Genomic DNA, 15,000 nt, shown 5'->3' on the forward strand with positions numbered 1-15,000 from the left:
TCTCTCTCCATATCTCCCTTCCTCCCTCTCTCTCTCCATTCCTCCCTCTCTCTCCATTCCTCCCTCTCTCTCTCCATTCCTCCCTCTCTCTCTCCATTCCTCCCTCCCTCTCTCCATTCCTCCCTCTCTCTCTACATATCTCCCTTCCTCCATATCTCCATTCCTCCCTCTCTCTCTCCATTCCTCCCTCCCTCTCACCATTCCTCCCTCCCTCCCTCTCTCCATATCTCCCTCCCTCTCTCCATTCCTCCCTCCCTCTCTCCATTCCTCCCTTTCTCTCTCCATTCCTCCCTCTCTCTCTCCATATCTCCCTTCCCCCCTCTCTCCATTCCTCCCTCCCTCTCTCCATTCCTCCCTCTCTCTCTCTCCATATCTCCCTCTCTCCATTCCTCCCTCTCTCTCTCCATATCTCCCTTCCTCCCTCCCTCTCTCCATTCCTCCCTCTCCATAGCTCCATTCCTCCCTCTCTCTCTCCATATCTCCCTTCCTCCCTCCCTCTCTCCATTCCTCCCTCCCTCTCCATAGCTCCATTCCTCCCTCTCTCTCTCTCCATTCCTCCCTCTCTCTCTCCATTCCTCCCTCTCTCTCTCCATTCCTCCCTCTCTCTCTCCATTCCTCCCTCTCTCCATTCCTCCCTCTCTCTCTCCATATCTCCCTCTCTCCCTTCCTCCCTCCCTCTCTCCATTCCTCCCTCTCTCTCTCCATTCCTCCCTCTCTCTCTCCATATCTCCCTTCCTCCCTCCCTCTCTCCATTCCTCCCTCCCTCTCTCCATTCCTCCCTCTCTCTCCATAGCTCCATTCCTCCCTCTCTCTCTCCATTCCTCCCTCTCTCTCTCCATTCCTCCCTCTCTCTCTCCATTCCTCCCTCTCTCTCTCCATTCCTCCCTCCCTCTCTCCATTCCTCCCTCTCTCTCTCCATTCCTCCCTCTCTCTCTCTAGATCTCCCTCCCTCCCTCTCTCCATTCCTCCCTCTCTCTCTCCATTCCTCCCTCTCTCTCTCCATTCCTCCCTCTCTCTCTCTAGATCTCCCTTCCTCCCTCCCTCTCTCCATTCCTCCCTCCCTCTCTCCATTCCTCGCTCCCTCTCTCCATTCCTCCCCCTCTCTCCATTCCTCCCTCTCTCTCTCCATATCTCCCTTCCTCCCTCTCTCTCTCCATTCCTCCCTCCCTCTCTCCATTCCTCCCTCTCTCCCTTCCTCCCTCTCTCTCCATTCCTCCCTCTCTCTCTCCATTCCTCCCTCTCTCTCTCCATATCTCCATTCCTCCCTCCCTCTCTCCCTTCCTCCCTCTCTCTCCATTCCTCCCTCTCTCCATATCTCCATTCCTCCCTCTCTCTATTCCTCCCTCCCTCTCTCCATTCCTCGCTCCCTCTCTCCATATCTCCATTCCTCTCTCTCTCCCTTCCTCCCTCTCTCTCTCCCTTCCTCCCTCCCTCTCTCCATTCCTCTCTCTCTCTCTCCATTCCTCCCTCTCTCTATCCATATCTCCCTTCCTCCCTCCCTCTCTCCATTACTCCCTCCCTCTCTCCATTCCTCCCTCTCTCTCTCCATATCTCCCTTCCTCCCTCTCTCTCTCCATTCCTCCCTCTCTCCCTTCCTCCCTCTCTCTCTCCATTCCTCCCCCCCTCTCTCCATTCCTCTCTCTCTCTCTCCATTCCTCCCTCTCTCTATCCATATCTCCCTTCCTCCCTCCCTCTCTCCATTCCTCCCTCTCTCTATCCATATCTCCCTTCCTCCCTCCCTCTCTCCATTCCTCCCTCCCTCTCTCCATTCCTCCCTCCCTCTCTCCCTTCCTCCCTCCCTCTCTCCATTCCTCCCTCTCTCTATCCATATCTCCCTTCCTCCCTCCCTCTCTCCATTCCTCCCTCCCTCTCTCCCTTCCTCCCTCTCTCTCTCCATTCCTCCCTCCCTCTCTCCCTTCCTCCCTCCCTCTCTCCATTCCTCCCTCTCTCTATCCATATCTCCCTTCCTCCCTCCCTCTCTCCATTCCTCCCTCCCTCTCTCCATTCCTCTCTCTCTCTCTCCATTCCTCCCTCTCTCTATCCATATCTCCCTTCCTCCCTCCCTCTCTCCATTCCTCCCTCTCTCTATCCATATCTCCCTCCCTCCCTCTCTCCATTCCTCCCTCTCTCTATCCATATCTCCCTTCCTCCCTCCCTCTCTCCATTCCTCTCTCTCTCTCTCCATTCCTCCCTCTCTCTATCCATATCTCCCTTCCTCCCTCCCTCTCTCCATTCCTCCCTCCCTCTCTCCATTCCTCCCTCTCTCTCTCCATATCTCCCTTCATCCCTCTCTCTCTCCATCTCTCCCTTCCTCCCTCCCTCTCTCCATATCTCCCTTCCTCCCTCCCTCTCTCCATTCCTCCCTCCCTCTCTCCATTCCTCCCTCTCTCTATCCATATCTCCCTTCCTCCCTCCCTCTCTCCATTCCTCCCTCTCTCTCCATTCCTCCCTCTCTCTCCATTCCTCCCTCTCTCTCCATTCCTCCCCCTCTCTCTCCATTCCTCCCTCTCTCTCCATATCTCCATTCCTCCCTCCCTCTCTCCCTTCCTCCCTCTCTCTCTCCATTCCTCCCTCTCTCTCTCCATTCCTCCCTCTCTCTCTCCATATCTCCATTCCTCCCTCCCTCTCTCCCTTCCTCCCTCTCTCTCCATTCCTCCCTCTCTCCATATCTCCATTCCTCCCTCTCTCCATTCCTCCCCCTCTCTCCATTCCTCCCTCCCTCTCTCCATTCCTCCCTCTCTCCATTCCTCCCTCTCTCCATTCCTCCCCCTCTCTCCATTCCTCCCTCTCTCCATTCCTCTCCCTCTCTCCATTCCTCCTCTCCATTCCTCCCCTCTCTCCATTCCTCCCTCTCTCCATTCCTCCCCCTCTCTCCATTCCTCCCTCCCTCTCTCCATTCCTCCCTCCCTCTCTCCATTCCTCCCTCTCTCCATTCCTCCCTCTCTCCATTCCTCCCTCTCTCCATTCCTCCCCCTCTCTCCATTCCTCCCTCTCTCCATTCCTCCCTCTCTCCATTCCTCCCCCTCTCTCCATTCCTCCCTCTCTCCATTCCTCCCCCTCTCTCCATTCCTCCCTCCCTCTCTCCATTCCTTCCTCCCTCTCTCCATTCCTCCCTCTCTCCATTCCTCCCCCTCTCTCCATTCCTCCCTCCCTCTCTCCATTCCTCCCTCCCTCTCTCCATTCCTCCCTCTCTCCATTCCTCCCTCTCTCCATTCCTCCCTCCCTCTCTCCATTCCTCCCTCCCTCTCTCCATTCCTCCCTCTCTCCATTCCTCCCTCTCTCCATTCCTCCCTCCCTCTCTCCATTCCTCCCTCCCTCTCTCCATTCCTCCCTCTCTCCATTCCTCCCTCTCTCCATTCCTCCCTCCCTCTCTCCATTCCTTCCTCTCTGTCTGTACTGTTCTATCAGTAACTTCTCTAACCCCAGATGTCCTCTCTTGTTCCATTCTCTAATCGTTCCTAGCAGGAAAACCTTCCCCGATAACACACAACCCTCTCGTAGTATTCCCACCTCGTTCCCAACAACGTTCCTGCAGTATTCCCACCACGTTCCCAACAACGTTCCTGCAGTATTCCCACCTCGTTCCCAACAACGTTCCTGCAGTATTCCCACCACATTCCCAACAACGTTCCTGAAGTATTCCCACCACGTTCCCAACAACGTTCCTGCAGTATTCCCACCACGTTCCCAACAACGTTCCTGCAGTATTCCCACCACGTTCCCAACAACGTTCCCGCAGTATTCCCACCACGTTCCCAACAACGTTCCCGCAGTATTCCCACCTTTCTCCAATGTCCCCTCAGGGAAAAATCACAGGGATAAGACAGGCACCTGTAGCGGGTTTGTGTGTTTGTGTTTCGTATGTGTGTGTTTGTTAACTATTGATTATATAGCCACTGATTAAATGGCTGTTAAATGAGCCTGACATTAATAAAGACAAGGTCAGCACTGTCCTGTTCTTCTGGCTGCTCTTGTTTCATGGGTTCTAAACAAACAGGAGAGGGCCAGTCAACAGGCTACTCTCTCTGTCTCTGTCTCTCTCTCTGTCTCTCTGTCTCTCTCTCTCTCTCTCTCTCTCTCTCTCTCTCTCTCTCTCTCTCTCTCTGTCTCTCTCTCTCTGTCTCTCTCTCTGTCTCTCTCTCTGTCTCTCTCTCTCTCTCTGTCTCTCTCTCTGTCTCTCTCTCGCTCTCTCTCTGTCTCTCTCTCGCTCTCTCTCTGTCTCTCTCTCGCTCTCTCTCTCTCTCTCTCTCTCTGTCTCTCTCTCTGTCTCTCTCTCTCTCTCTCTCTCTCTCTCTCTCTCTCTCTCTCTCTATCTCGGTGTGTCTCTTTCTGTCTCGGTGTCTCTCTCTCTCTCTGTGTGTGTGTCTCTCTCTGTCTCTCTCTCTCTCTGGTCTCTCTCTCTGTCTCTCTCTCTCTGTCTCTCTCTGTCTCTCTCTCTCTGTCTCTCTCTCTCTCTGTCTCTCTTTCTCTGTCTCTCTCTCTGTCTCTTGCTCTCTCTCTGTCTCGGTGTCTCTCTCTATCTTTCTCTCTGTCTCTATCTGTGTCTGTGGTAAAGCAGTGTTGACCGTTGCCCTCTCCCCTGTTGACCTCGTAAAGCATGAGAGATAATGGAATGTGCAGCGTGGCACCGCTAGATCAACTAACAACCTCGACACATACAGTTGAAGTCAGACGTTTACATACACTAAGTTGACTGTGCCTTTAAACAGCTGGGAAAATTCCAGAAAATGATGTCATGGCTTTAGAATCTTCTGATAGGCTGATTGACATCATTTGAGTCAATTGGAGGTGTACCTGTGGATGTATTTCAAGGCCTGCCTTCAAACTCAGTGCCTCTTTGCTTGACATCATGGGAAAATCAAAAGAAATCCGCCAAGACCTCAGAAAAAAAATTGTAGACCTCCACAAGTCTGGTTTATCCTTGGGAGCAATTTCCAAACGCCTGAAGGTACGCAAGTATGTATGTGAGACCACACAGCCGTCAAACCGCTCAGGAAGGAGACACATTCTGTCTCCTAGAGATGAACGTACTTTGGTGCGAAAAGTGCAAATCAATACCAGAACAACAGCAAAGGACCTTGTGAAGATGCTGGAGGAAACAGGTACAAAAGTATCTATATCCACAGTAAAACGAGTCCTATATTGACATAACCTGAAAGGCTGCTTAGCAAGGAAGAAGCCACTGCTCCAAAACCGCAATAAAAAAGTCTGGCTACGGTTTCCAACTGCACATGGGGACAAAGATCGTACATCTTGTAGAAATGCCCTCTAGTCTGATGAAACAAAAATAGAACTGTTTGGCCATAATGACCATCGTTATGTTTGGAGGAAAAAGGGGGAGGCTTGCAAGCCGAAGAACACCATCCCAACCGTGAAGCACAGAGGTGGCAGCATCATGTTGTGGGGGTGCTTTGCTGCAGGAGGGACTGGTGCGCTTCATAAATAGATGGCTCATGAGGGAGGAAAATGTTGGATATATTGAAGCAACATCTCAAAACATCAGTCAGGAAGTTAAAGCTTGGTCGTAAATGGGTCTTCCAAATGGACAATGACCCCAAGCATACTTCCAAAGTTGTGGCAAAATGGCTTAAGGACAACAAAGTCAAGGTATTGGAGTGGCCATCACAAAGCCCTGACCTCAATCCCATAGAAAATGTGTGGGCAGAACTGAAAAAGCTTGTGCGAGAAAGGAGGCCTACAAACCTGACTCAGTTACACCAGCTCTGTCAGGAGGAATGGGCCAAAATTCACCCAACTTATTGTGGGAAGCTTGTGGAAGGCTACCCAAAACGTTTGATCCAAGTTAATCACTTTAAAGGCAATGCTACCAGATACTAATTGAGTGTATGTAAACTTCTGACCCACTGGGAATGTGATGAAAGAAATAAAAGCTGAAATAAATCATTCTCTCTACTATTATTCTGACATTTCACATTAAAATAAAGTGGTGATCCTAACTGAACTAAGACAGGGATTTTTTACGAGGATTAAATGTCAGGAATTGTGAAAAACGGAGTTTAAATGTATTGAGCTAAGGTGTATGTAAACTTCAGACTTCAACTGTATTGTGAGTGACCCACACAAAGGGTCACTCTCTCTCTCTCCCTCACTCATATCTCTCTCTCACACAATGAGTTCCAGGGGAGTTGTGTTGAATAACAGTCACATTGTGAGTTCCAGGGATAACAGTCACATTGTGAGTTCCAGGGATAACAGTCACATTGTGAGTTCCAGGGGAGTTGTGTTGGATAACAGTCACATTGTGAGTTCCAGGGATAACAGTCACATTGTGAGTTCCAGGGATAACAGTCACATTGTGAGTTCCAGGGATAACAGTCACATTGTGAGTTCCAGGGATAACAGTCACATTGTGAGTTCCAGGGATAACAGTCACATTGTGAGTTCCAGGGATAACAGTCACATTGTGAGTTCCAGGGATAACAGTCACATTGTGAGTTCCAGGGATAACAGTCACATTGTGAGTTCCAGGGGAGTTGTGTTGGATAACAGTCACATTGTGAGTTCCAGGGATAACAGTCACATTGTGAGTTCCAGGGATAACAGTCACATTGTGAGTTCCAGGGATAACAGTCACATTGTGAGAGGGATAACAGTCACATTGTGAGTTCCAGGGATAACAGTCACATTGTGAGTTCCAGGGATAACAGTCACATTGTGAGTTCCAGGGATAACAGTCACATTGTGAGTTCACCAGGGATAACAGTCACATTGTGAGTTCCAGGGATAACAGTCACATTGTGAGTTCCAGGGATAACAGTCACATTGTGAGTTCCAGGGATAACAGTCACATTGTGAGTTCCAGGGATAACAGTCACATTGTGAGTTCCAGGGATAACAGTCACATTGTGAGTTCCAGGGATAACAGTCACATTGTGAGTTCCAGGGATAACAGTCACATTGTGAGTTCCAGGGATAACAGTCACATTGTGAGTTCCAGGGATAACAGTCACATTGTGAGTTCCAGGGATAACAGTCACATTGTGAGTTCCAGGGATAACAGTCACATTGTGACAGTAACAGTCACATTGTGAGTTCCAGGGATAACAGTCACATTGTGAGTTCCAGGGATAACAGTCACATTGTGAGTTCCAGGGATAACAGTCACATTGTGAGTTCCAGGGATAACAGTCACATTGTGAGTTCCAGGGATAACAGTCACATTGTGAGTTCCAGGGATAACAGTCACATTGTGAGTTCCAGGGATAACAGTCACATTGTGAGTTCCAGGGATAACAGTCACATTGTGAGTTCCAGGGATAACAGTCACATTGTGAGTTCCAGGGATAACAGTCACATTGTGAGTTCCAGGGATAGGGACAGTCACATTGTGAGTTCCAGGGATAACAGTCACATTGTGAGTTCCAGGGATATCAGTCACATTGTGAGTTCCAGGGATAACAGTCACATTGTGAGTTCCAGGGATAACAGTCACATTGTGAGTTCCAGGGATATCAGTCACATTGTGAGTTCCAGGGATAACAGTCACATTGTGAGTTCCAGGGATAACAGTCACATTGTGAGTTCCAGGGATAACAGTCACATTGTGAGTTCCAGGGATAACAGTCACATTGTGAGTTCCAGGGATAACAGTCACATTGTGAGTTCCAGGGATAACAGTCACATTGTGAGTTCCAGGGGAGTTGTGTTGGATAACAGTCACATTGTGAGTTCCAGGGATAACAGTCACATTGTGTCTCTCTGTCTCTCTCTCTCTCTCTCTCTCTCTGTCTCTCTCTCTGTCTCTCTCTGTCTCTCTCTGTCTCTCTCTCTCTCTCCAGGACCCGAGGAGTAAACACAAGTTTAAGGTCCATACCTACTCCAGCCCTACGTTCTGTGACCACTGTGGATCCCTACTCTACGGGTTGATACACCAGGGCATGAGATGTGACCGTACGTAGTACTCTGTGTGTTGCTGTGAGACTGGACATATTGCTGTGTGTGTGTGTGTTGCTGTGAGACTGGACATATTGCTGTGTGTGTGTTGCTGTGAGACTGGACATATTGCTGTGTGTGTGTGTTGCTGTGAGACTGGACATATTGCTGTGTGTGTTGCTGTGAGACTGGACATATTGCTGTGTGTGTTGCTGTGAGACTGGACATATTGCTGTGTGTGTTGCTGTGAGACTGGACATATTGCTGTGTGTGTGTTGCTGTGAGACTGGACATATTGCTGTGTGTGTGTGTTGCTGTGAGACTGGACATATTGCTGTGTGTGTGTGTTGCTGTGAGACTGGACATATTGCTGTGTGTGTGTGTTGCTGTGAGACTGGACATATTGCTGTGTGTGTGTGTTGCTGTGAGACTGGACATATTGCTGTGTGTGTTGCTGTGAGACTGGACATATTGCTGTGTGTGTTGCTGTGAGACTGGACATATTGCTGTGTGTGTTGCTGTGAGACTGGACATATTGCTGTGTGTGTTGCTGTGAGACTGGACATATTGCTGTGTGTGTTGCTGTGAGACTGGACATATTGCTGTGTGTGTGTTGCTGTGAGACTGGACATATTGCTGTGTGTGTTGCTGTGAGACTGGACATATTGCTGTGTGTGTGTTGCTGTGAGACTGGACATATTGCTGTGTGTGTTGCTGTGAGACTGGACATATTGCTGTGTGTGTTGCTGTGAGACTGGACATATTGCTGTGTGTGTTGCTGTGAGACTGGACATATTGCTGTGTGTGTTGCTGTGAGACTGGACATATTGCTGTGTGTGTTGCTGTGAGACTGGACATATTGCTGTGTGTGTTGCTGTGAGACTGGACATATTGCTGTGTGTGTTGCTGTGAGACTGGACATATTGCTGTGTGTGTTGCTGTGAGACTGGACATATTGCTGTGTGTGTTGCTGTGAGACTGGACATATTGCTGTGTGTGTTGCTGTGAGACTGGACATATTGCTGTGTGTGTTGCTGTGAGACTGGACATATTGCTGTGTGTGTGTTGCTGTGAGACTGGACATATTGCTGTGTGTGTTGCTGTGAGACTGGACATATTGCTGTGTGTGTTGCTGTGAGACTGGACATATTGCTGTGTGTGTTGCTGTGAGACTGGACATATTGCTGTGTGTGTTGCTGTGAGACTGGACATATTGCTGTGTGTGTGTGTGTGTGTGTGTGTGTGTGTGTGTGTGTGTGTGTGTGTGTGTGTGTGTGTGTGTGTGTGTGTGTGTGTGTGTGTGTGTGTGTGTGTGTGTGTGTGTGTGTGTTGCTGTGAGACTGGACATATTGCTGTGTGTGTGTGTTGCTGTGAGACTGGACATATTGCTGTGTGTGTGTGGTGTGTGTGTGTGTGTGTGTGTTGTGTGTTAACCCCCGTGTTGTGTGTTAACCCCAGTAACCGTAGCTGCTATAAGTGACACCAACCCTGTAAGACAGTGACACCTAGTGGAATACTGTGGTAATACCCTGTAACAGCAGTGACACCTAGTGGACTACTGTGGTAATAACCTGTAACAGCAGTGACACCTAGTGGAATACTGTGGTAATACCCTGTAACAGCAGTGACACCTAGTGGAATACTGTGGTAATACCCTGTAACTGCAGTGACACCTAGTGGAATACTGTGGTAATACCCTGTAACAGCAGTGACACCTAGTGGAAGACTGTGGTAATACCCTGTAACTGCAGTGACACCTAGTGGAATACTGTGGTAATACCCTGTAACAGCAGTGACACCTAGTGGAATACTGTGGTAATACCCTGTAACAGCAGTGACACCTAGTGGAATACTGTGGTAATACCCTGTAACAGCAGTGACACCTAGTGGAATACTGTGGTAATACCCTGTAACAGCAGTGACACCTAGTGGAATACTGTGGTAATACCCTGTAACAGCAGTGACACCTAGTGGAATACTGTGGTAATACCCTGTAAGACAGTGACACCTAGTGGAATACTGTGGTAATACCCTGTAACAGCAGTGACACCTAGTGGAATACTGTGGTAATACCCTGTAACAGCAGTGACACCTAGTGGACTACTGTGGTAATACCCTGTAACAGCAGTGACACCTAGTGGAATACTGTGGTAATACCCTGTAACAGAACTGGAGAGACACACAGCACCTCTGTGGTAATACCCTGTAACAGAACTGGAGAGACACACAGCACCTCTGTGGTAATACCCTGTAACAGAACTGGAGACACACAGCAGCTCTGTGGTAATACCCTGTAACAGAACTGGAGAGACACACAGCAGCTCTGTGGTAATACCCTGTAACAGAACTGGAGAGACACACAGCAGCTCTGTGGTAATACCCTGGAACAGAACTGGAGAGACACACAGCAGCTCTGTGGTAATACCCTGTAACAGAACTGGAGAGACACACAGCGGCTCTGTGGTAATACCCTGTAACAGAACTGGAGAGACACACAGCAGCTCTGTGGTAAGAGAGACACACATACACTGAGTTTACTAAACATTAGGAACACCTTCCTAATATTGAGTTGCACCCCCTTTTCCCTTCAGAACAGCCTCAATTCTTCGGGGCGCTGGACTCTACAAGGTGTCGTAAGCGTTCCACGGGGATGCTGGCCCATGTTGACTCTACAAGGTGAAAGCGTTCCACGGGGATGCTGGCCCATGTTGACTCTACAAGGTGTCGTAAGCGTTCCACAGGGATGCTGGCCCATGTTGACTCTACAAGGTGTCGTAAGCGTTCCACGGGGATGCTGGCCCATGTTGCCTCCAAAGCGTTCCACAGGGATGCTGGCCCATGTTGACTCTACAAGGTGTCGTAAGCGTTCCACGGGGATGCTGGTCCATGTTGACTCTATAAGGTGTCGAAAGCGTTCCACAGGGATGCTGGCCCATGTTGACTCCAAAGCGTTCCACGGGGATGCTGGCCCATGTTGACTCTACAAGGTGTCGTAAGCGTTCCACAGCGATGCTGTCCCATGTTGACTCCAAAGTGTTCCACGGGGATGCTGGCCCATGTTGACTCTACAAGGTGTCGTAAGCATTCCACGGGGATGCTGGCCCATGTTGACTCCAAAGCGGTCCACGGGGATGCTGGCCCATGTTGACTCTACAAGGTGTCGTAAGCGTTCCACAGGGATGCTGGCCCATGTTGACTCTACAAGGTGTCGTAAGCGTTCCACGGGGATGCTGGTCCATGTTGACTCTACAAGGTGTCGTAAGCGTTCCACAGGGATGCTGGCCCATGTTGACTCTACAAGGTGTCGTAAGCGTTCCACGGGGATGCTGGCCCATGTTGCCTCCAAAGCGTTCCACAGGGATGCCTGTCCATGTTGACTCTACAAGGTGTCTAAAGCGTTCCACAGGGATGCTGGCCCATGTTGACTCTACAAGGTGTCGTAAGCGTTCCACGGGGATGCTGGCCCATGTTGACTCTATAAGGTGTCGTAAGCGTTCCACAGGGATGCTGGCCCATGTTGACTCCAAAGCGTTCCACGGGGATGCTGGCCCATGTCGACTCTACAAGGTGTCGTAAGCGTTCCACGGGGATGCTGGCCCATGTCGACTCTACAAGGTGTCGTAAGCGTTCCACGGGGATGCTGGCCCATGTTGCCTCCAAAGCGTTCCACGGGGATGCTGGTCCATGTTGACTCTACAAGGTGTCGTAAGCATTCCACGGGGATGCTGGCCCATGTTGACTCCAAAGCGGTCCACGGGGATGCTGGACCATGTTGACTCCAAAGCGTTCCACGGGGATGCTGGTCCATGTTGACTCTACAAGGTGTCGTAAGCGTTCCACGGGGATGCTGGCCCATGTTGCCTCCAAAGCGTTCCACGGGGATGCTGGTCCATGTTGACTCCAAAGCGTTCCACGGGGATGCTGGTCCATGTTGACTCTACAAGGTGTCGTAAGCATTCCACAGGGATGCTGGCCCATGTTGCCTCCAAAGCGTTCCACGGGGATGCTGGTCCATGTTGACTCCAAAGCGTTCCACGGGGATGCTGGCCCATGTTGACTCTACAAGGTGTCGTTAGCGTTCCACGGGGGTGCTGGTCCATGTTGACTCTACAAGGTGTCGTAAGCGTTCCACGGGGATGCTGGCCCATGTTGCCTCCAAAGCGTTCCACGGGGATGCTGGTCCATGTTGACTCTACACAGTGTCGTAAACGTTCCACGGGGATGCTGGCCCATGTTGACTCTACAAGGTGTCGTAAGCGTTCCACAGGGATGCTGGCCCATGTTGACTCCAAAGTGTTCCACGGGGATGCTGGCCCATGTTGACTCTACAAGGTGTCGTAAGCGTTCCACGGGGATGCTGGCCCATGTTGACTCCAAAGCGTTCCACGGGGATGCTGGTCCATGTTGACTCTACAAGGTGTCGTAAGCGTTCCACAGGGATGCTGGCCCATGTTGACTCCAAAGTGTTCCACGGGGATGCTGGCCCATGTTGACTCTACAAGGTGTCGTAAGCATTCCACGGGGATGCTGGCCCATGTTGACTCCAAAGCGTTCCACAGGGATGCTGGACCATGTTGACTACAAAGCGTTCCACGGGGATGCTGGTCCATGTTGACTCTACAAGGTGTCGTAAGCGTTCCACGGGGATGCTGGCCCATGTTGCCTCCAAAGCGTTCCACGGGGATGCTGGTCCATGTTGACTCCAAAGCGTTCCACGGGGATGCTGGCCCATGTTGACTCTACAAGGTGTCGTAAGCGTTCCACGGGGATGCTGGCCCATGTTGCCTCCAAAGCGTTCCACGGGGATGCTGGTCCATGTTGACTCCAAAGCGTTCCACGGGGATGCTGGCCCATGTTGACTCTACAAGGTGTCGTAAGCGTTCCACGGGGATGCTGGTCCATGTTGACTCTACAAGGTGTCGTAAGCGTTCCACGTGGATGCTGGTCCATGTTGACTCTACAAGGTGTCGTAAGCGTTCCACAGGGATGCTGGCCCATGTTGACTCCAAAGCGGTCCACGGGGATGCTGGACCATGTTGACTCCAAAGCGTTCCACGGGGATGCTGGTCCATGTTGACTCTACATGGTGTCGTAAGCGTTCCACGGGGATGCTGGCCCATGTTGCCTCCAAAGCGTTCCACGGGGATGCTGGTCCATGTTGACTCCAAAGCGTTCCACGGGGATGCTGGTCCATGTTGACTCTACAAGGTGTCGTAAGCGTTCCACAGGGATGCTGGCCCATGTTGCCTCCAAAGCGTTCCACGGGGATGCTGGTCCATGTTGACTCCAAAGCGTTCCACGGGGATGCTGGCCCATGTTGACTCTACAAGGTGTCGTTAGCGTTCCACGGGGGTGCTGGTCCATGTTGACTCTACAAGGTGTCGTAAGCGTTCCACGGGGATGCTGGCCCATGTTGCCTCCAAAGCGTTCCACGGGGATGCTGGTCCATGTTGACTCTACACAGTGTCGTAAACGTTCCACGGGGATGCTGGCCCATGTTGACTCTACAAGGTGTCGTAAGCGTTCCACAGGGATGCTGGCCCATGTTGACTCCAAAGTGTTCCACGGGGATGCTGGCCCATGTTGACTCTACAAGGTGTCGTAAGCGTTCCACGGGGATGCTGGCCCATGTTGACTCCAAAGCGTTCCACGGGGATGCTGGTCCATGTTGACTCTACAAGGTGTCGTAAGCGTTCCACAGGGATGCTGGCCCATGTTGACTCCAAAGTGTTCCACGGGGATGCTGGCCCATGTTGACTCTACAAGGTGTCGTAAGCATTCCACGGGGATGCTGGCCCATGTTGACTCCAAAGCGTTCCACAGGGATGCTGGACCATGTTGACTACAAAGCGTTCCACGGGGATGCTGGTCCATGTTGACTCTACAAGGTGTCGTAAGCGTTCCACGGGGATGCTGGCCCATGTTGCCTCCAAAGCGTTCCACGGGGATGCTGGTCCATGTTGACTCCAAAGCGTTCCACGGGGATGCTGGCCCATGTTGACTCTACAAGGTGTCGTAAGCGTTCCACGGGGATGCTGGCCCATGTTGCCTCCAAAGCGTTCCACGGGGATGCTGGTCCATGTTGACTCCAAAGCGTTCCACGGGGATGCTGGCCCATGTTGACTCTACAAGGTGTCGTAAGCGTTCCACGGGGATGCTGGTCCATGTTGACTCTACAAGGTGTCGTAAGCGTTCCACGTGGATGCTGGTCCATGTTGACTCTACAAGGTGTCGTAAGCGTTCCACAGGGATGCTGGCCCATGTTGACTCCAAAGCGTTCCACGGGGATGCTGGCCCATGTTGACTCCAAAGCGTTCCACAGGGATGCTGGCCCATGTTGACTCCAAAGCGTTCCACGGGGATGCTGGCCCATGTTGACTCTACAAGGTGTCGTAAGCGTTCCACGGGGATGCTGGCCCATGTTGCCTCCAAAGCGTTCCACGGGGATGCTGGTCCATGTTGACTCTACAAGGTGTCGTAAGCATTCCACGGGGATGCTGGCCCATGTTGCCTCCAAAGCATTCCACGGGGATGCTGGTCCATGTTGACTCTACAAGGTGTCGTAAGTGTTCCACGGGGATGCTGGCCCATGTTGCCTCCAAAGCGTTCCACGGGGATGCTGGCCCATGTTGCCTCCAAAGCGTTCCACGGGGATGCTGGTCCATGTTGACTCTACAAGGTGTCGTAAGTGTTCCACGGGGATGCTGGCCCATGTTGCCTCCAAAGCGTTCCACGGGGATGCTGGCCCTCCCCTTCATCTTTAACCCCTCCCCTTCATCTTTAACCCCTCCCCTTCATCTTTAACCCCTCCCCTTCATCTTTAACCCCTCCCCTTCATCTTTAACCCCTCCCCTTCATCTTTAACCCCTCCCCTTCATCTTTAACCCCTCCCCTTCATCAACACCGATCTGAAGTGGATTTAACAGGCGACATCAATGAGGGATCATAGCTTTCACTTGGTCTGTCTTGTAAAACAGCAGGTGTTCTTAATGTTTTGTACGCTCGGTGTCCAGCAGCTCTATGATCCTACCCTGTAACACAGTGCCCCCTTGTGGCCAGAAATGGGAACTTCAATACATTACATCAAACTTCATCCCAGAAAGACCA

The 15,000-nt window shown here is 51.2% G+C and overlaps 1 protein-coding gene across 1 annotated transcript in view; it reads left to right on the forward strand.

The window, feature by feature from the left end:
* LOC124021143 (protein kinase C beta type-like) overlaps nucleotides 1-15,000 on the forward strand; it is a gene marked incomplete at its 3' end in the record, with an annotated part of 92,384 nt that overhangs the window by 40,878 nt on the left and 36,506 nt on the right. Inside the window, 1 exon segment of the mRNA XM_046336486.1 lies at nucleotides 7,800-7,911. Coding sequence (XP_046192442.1) covers nucleotides 7,800-7,911 — 112 coding nt within the window.

Source organism: Oncorhynchus gorbuscha, unplaced genomic scaffold, assembly GCF_021184085.1.
Source record: "Oncorhynchus gorbuscha isolate QuinsamMale2020 ecotype Even-year unplaced genomic scaffold, OgorEven_v1.0 Un_scaffold_1061, whole genome shotgun sequence".
Lineage (NCBI taxonomy): Eukaryota > Metazoa > Chordata > Actinopteri > Salmoniformes > Salmonidae > Oncorhynchus > Oncorhynchus gorbuscha.